This window comes from Wolffia australiana, chromosome 11 (genome assembly GCF_029677425.1).
Source record: "Wolffia australiana isolate 7733 chromosome 11, ASM2967742v1".
Lineage (NCBI taxonomy): Eukaryota > Viridiplantae > Streptophyta > Magnoliopsida > Alismatales > Araceae > Wolffia > Wolffia australiana.
In genome coordinates, this window is record NC_135845.1 from 16272099 (window position 1) to 16275342 (window position 3244).

General features: G+C 44.7%; 1 protein-coding gene across 3 annotated transcripts; it reads right to left on the minus strand.

The window, feature by feature from the left end:
• Positions 1 to 314: 314 nt before the first annotated feature.
• On the minus strand, positions 315 to 2993 carry LOC144709641 (WRKY transcription factor 72A-like). 3 transcript variants are annotated; one of them, XM_078583233.1, is made up of 5 exons: positions 2808 to 2993; positions 2317 to 2400; positions 1710 to 2189; positions 1196 to 1309; positions 315 to 1115 (listed from the first exon to the last, which is right to left on the minus strand). In XM_078583233.1, exons 1-5 carry the CDS (start codon positions 2886 to 2888, stop codon positions 369 to 371), a joined length of 1506 nt encoding a protein of 501 aa, XP_078439359.1. In that variant the 5' UTR covers positions 2889 to 2993; the 3' UTR covers positions 315 to 368. The 3 variants fall into 3 exon arrangements, with proteins under 3 accessions (XP_078439359.1, XP_078439358.1, XP_078439360.1); XM_078583232.1 differs by having other exon boundaries at positions 2317 to 2403; XM_078583234.1 differs by having other exon boundaries at positions 2317 to 2508; positions 2808 to 2991.
• Between the last annotated feature and the right edge of the window lie 251 nt (positions 2994 to 3244).

Consider the following 3244-nt stretch of genomic DNA (forward strand, 5'->3'; position numbering starts at 1 on the left):
CGCCCCTCGTAGGACAGATAAACAATAGAGTTTCTGAATCATAAAAGTTCTAAAATTTGAGAAAAAAAAATCATAAAATGGAATTGTGGTACATTAGTCCCTCGGTGACAGACAAGATGGTTGTTTTTCCATGGACGAAAAAATCGTTCCCTCCGGATGAATCACTGGACGATTGTTTGCACAAAGACAAAAAACCGTCTCCTCCAGGGTCCCTGGACGGCGCACAAACCGTTTCTTCGTCCCCTGGGAGTTAAGTAAGAGTCAAGCCTGAGAGGGAGCAGAGTGATTTCCATACTAGAAATAAATGACCCAGATGAGCAAGATAGATTTCATATTTATTCACAGCAAGAAGAATAAGATGGATGGATTCAAGGGTTGGGAGGTTCTCGATTGTGGGGAGGAGAGGAAGAGCTGCTCCGTTGGCTACCAAAGCTCAAAGTGGGCTGAAGAAATCTAAGCTCTCCACTCTGCGGAGGCGGCGCAGCAGAAGAAGGGACCCTAGTCAGAAAGCTCGATCTACAGCCCACCGAAGAAGACGATAGACTCGTGGCAGTCGGAAAGAGCTCGCCGCGGCGGAACCCCGTCGATATCGCCGCCGCCAGCGCCGTTTGAAACCCCGGATCCGCCGCAATCGCCTTGGTCGCCGCGGCAATACTATCCGGATTCTGCTGCCTGTGCAAATAACCACTGAAAAAACTATCTCTTGGTTGGAACGGGCTCTTGTTGAAGACTGGGGAGCCGTAGGTGAGTATCTGTGGGAATCTAGCGTTTGCGTCTTGGTGCGAGTAGGAGAATCTCGGAGTGCGGGAAGAAGAGGAAGAAGAAGAAGAAGAAGAGGTGAGGTCGAGGGTGATGGTGGAGTTGGCCGAGGAAATGGCGGTGCTGGGAAGAAACGTGTTTTTCTTTCTTGGGTCTTCGAAGAAGGAGAAGTTTGAGAGAGAGGGTCCCGCCATAGCTGGGATCGAAGGTCCGGATATGGAAGAACCGGATACTAGCATGCCTGCTGCTGCTGAGGTAGTGGACGCCATGGAAGTGGCTGCCACGGGAAGAGGATGGTTATGTGTTCCTTCGTAGGTGGTGATCAGAATGGACAAGTCCTCGGCGCATCGCTGAACCTGAAACATGATGATATGATGATGATTATCGCCATCTTTTCGTGATGATGGGAAGGGAGATTTAGGGTTTGTGGAAGTACCTGCTTTCTTACTGGGCAGCCTGGTGCGATTGTGCAGCGGTAATATGCACGCGGGCATGGGTTTCCTTTGGCGATCTTCTGGCCGTATTTTCTCCACTGACATCCGTCGTTCATCTGGCGAAAGAAAGGTTGATAAATGGGTTGTTAAACGGGAAGAGAGAAGGATGGTGATAAAAGATCATCCATCAGTTAAGAAGGAGAGGATGACAACATGATTATATAGGTAATGGTTGTCTTGATATTTTTTGTGGTATCTACGATACCTGTCCTCGAGGAGAGGGAGATGTAAAGAAGAAGAATAAGAACAAGAACGAAAAGAAGAAGGAAAAGGACAAGAACAATAATCATAATAATAGTAATAATTTACAAAACAACAACAAAAGGAACAACAATAATAATAATGATACGAACGAAAGCAGGAAATAGAAGATCAAGAAGAAGAAGATGATGATGATGATGCACATGAGGATGATGATGATGATAATTAATTTAGTAATATAGAGAAGGGACAAACCGTGGGTGCATCGCATCTGGCTCGAACAGAAACCCTCGCTTTCTTGACGTGAATATTCTCGGAAAACTCATCGTCCTCTTCAGATCTTAAAGACTTGAGCACCTTGCTAGGTGGCCACAGTTCGCCGATCTCTTCTTCTTTGGTGTATTCAATGCTTTTCTCTCGGCTTGAGCTCGAATGCGTTCCAAGTCCAAGAGAAAGCTCTTCTTTTTCCCCAATCCCTTGTTCGCGCTTCGCTTCTTTCTTCTTCTTCCAGTAACTCGAGCCTAAGGAGAGAGAGACCAGCTCACTCTCATCTGTATCCGCATCCCCCTCTTCGTTTCTCAGCGGGTTCTTTTCTGATCCTTTGTTGGACATATCTAGGACATGGGTCCGAAGAGATTGGTAATCATTCATGATTTTCGCCAGTATCATCTTCAACCTTTCGTTCTCTTGCTTCACCTCGCCGATCTGCTCTCTAGCTGACTGCAGCGGATCGTTCTGGAGAATAAAGCGCCTTTCTTCAGATATTTATTCACCGAAATAGCCATATATTCAATATAAAACATACAAAAATCTTCTATTTGATTGACATGTCTTGTTATCACGAAGGAAATCCGAGGGGCACCTGTTTGACTGGGCTTGATAGTTTCTGTTCCAACGAAGAGAAAGTCGGCTTTCGTCCATCTTTTAACTCGTCTTCAAAATCAAGCTGCTAAAATATTAATTCTGTCAGAGATCGGGCACCGGACACATCGTCTTTATCTCAAAATTCCATTCATGTTTAACGCTCAGGTTTTGACTTCTTCAAAAAACATTCCTGTCAAAGGAACAGCAAACAACCGCTAGAATCGCATCTTGATTGGCGATTCAATAGAAATAGCTGCTGATCTCTCTATGGACAAAAATAATTCTAGATAAATTAACTCCTCTTTCTGCGTTTATGGCTATGATGAAAGAGTACAGAACAAGAAGAAGAAGAGGATAATGATTAAAAGCGAGAAGAGGACTAAGAGGGAGAAGTGGTAGTAGTGGTTCAATAACAGAGAATACGAAGTCTAATCATAAGATGAAGAAGAGAAAAAGAAGAAGAGGAATGAGATAGAGCAATAGAGATACCTTGCGAAGTTCTTCGCTTTGCTGAGGGGAAAGGACGCCAACCGTCATATTTTCCTCTGCGATAGGAGTTCTGTTCAACATTACCTCTATCGTAACGTCTTCTCCTCCTTATTTCAAGCCCTCGTTGTCTATCTATAAAGAGAAGACTCCTCTGCGGCTCCCTTCGTTGACCAAGCCTCAATCTCCGTCCCAAACCCACCGTTATCTTTATAAACAAACAAAAGGTCAGCGCTTGAAACCCGTCCATTCTGCCTTGGAGTAAAATCCCGACAAAAACAAATCGCATTTTCAACGTCTTCGCCGGGTTTGTCAATTGGTTTGATCCCCAAGAAATAATAAATGAAAATAAAAATAACTGGCACTCTCCTTGCCTTCTTCGCGTGCTTCTTACGTCATGATTTGGCCAACTGTTCCACAGGATATCCGCGCTACTGCGT

Excerpts from the sequence above, each read along its gene's own strand:
- LOC144709641 (XM_078583232.1), bottom strand. The coding sequence starts at position 2,888 with ATGTTGAACAGAACTCCTATCGCAGAGGAAAATATGACGGTTGGCGTC. Across the intron at positions 2,190-2,316 it reads TATCAAGCCCAGTCAAACAG|AACGATCCGCTGCAGTCAGC; the intron begins GTGCCCCTCGGA and ends TTTATTCTCCAG. Across the intron at positions 1,310-1,709 it reads CCAGATGCGATGCACCCACG|ATGAACGACGGATGTCAGTG; the intron begins GTTTGTCCCTTC and ends TTCTTTCGCCAG.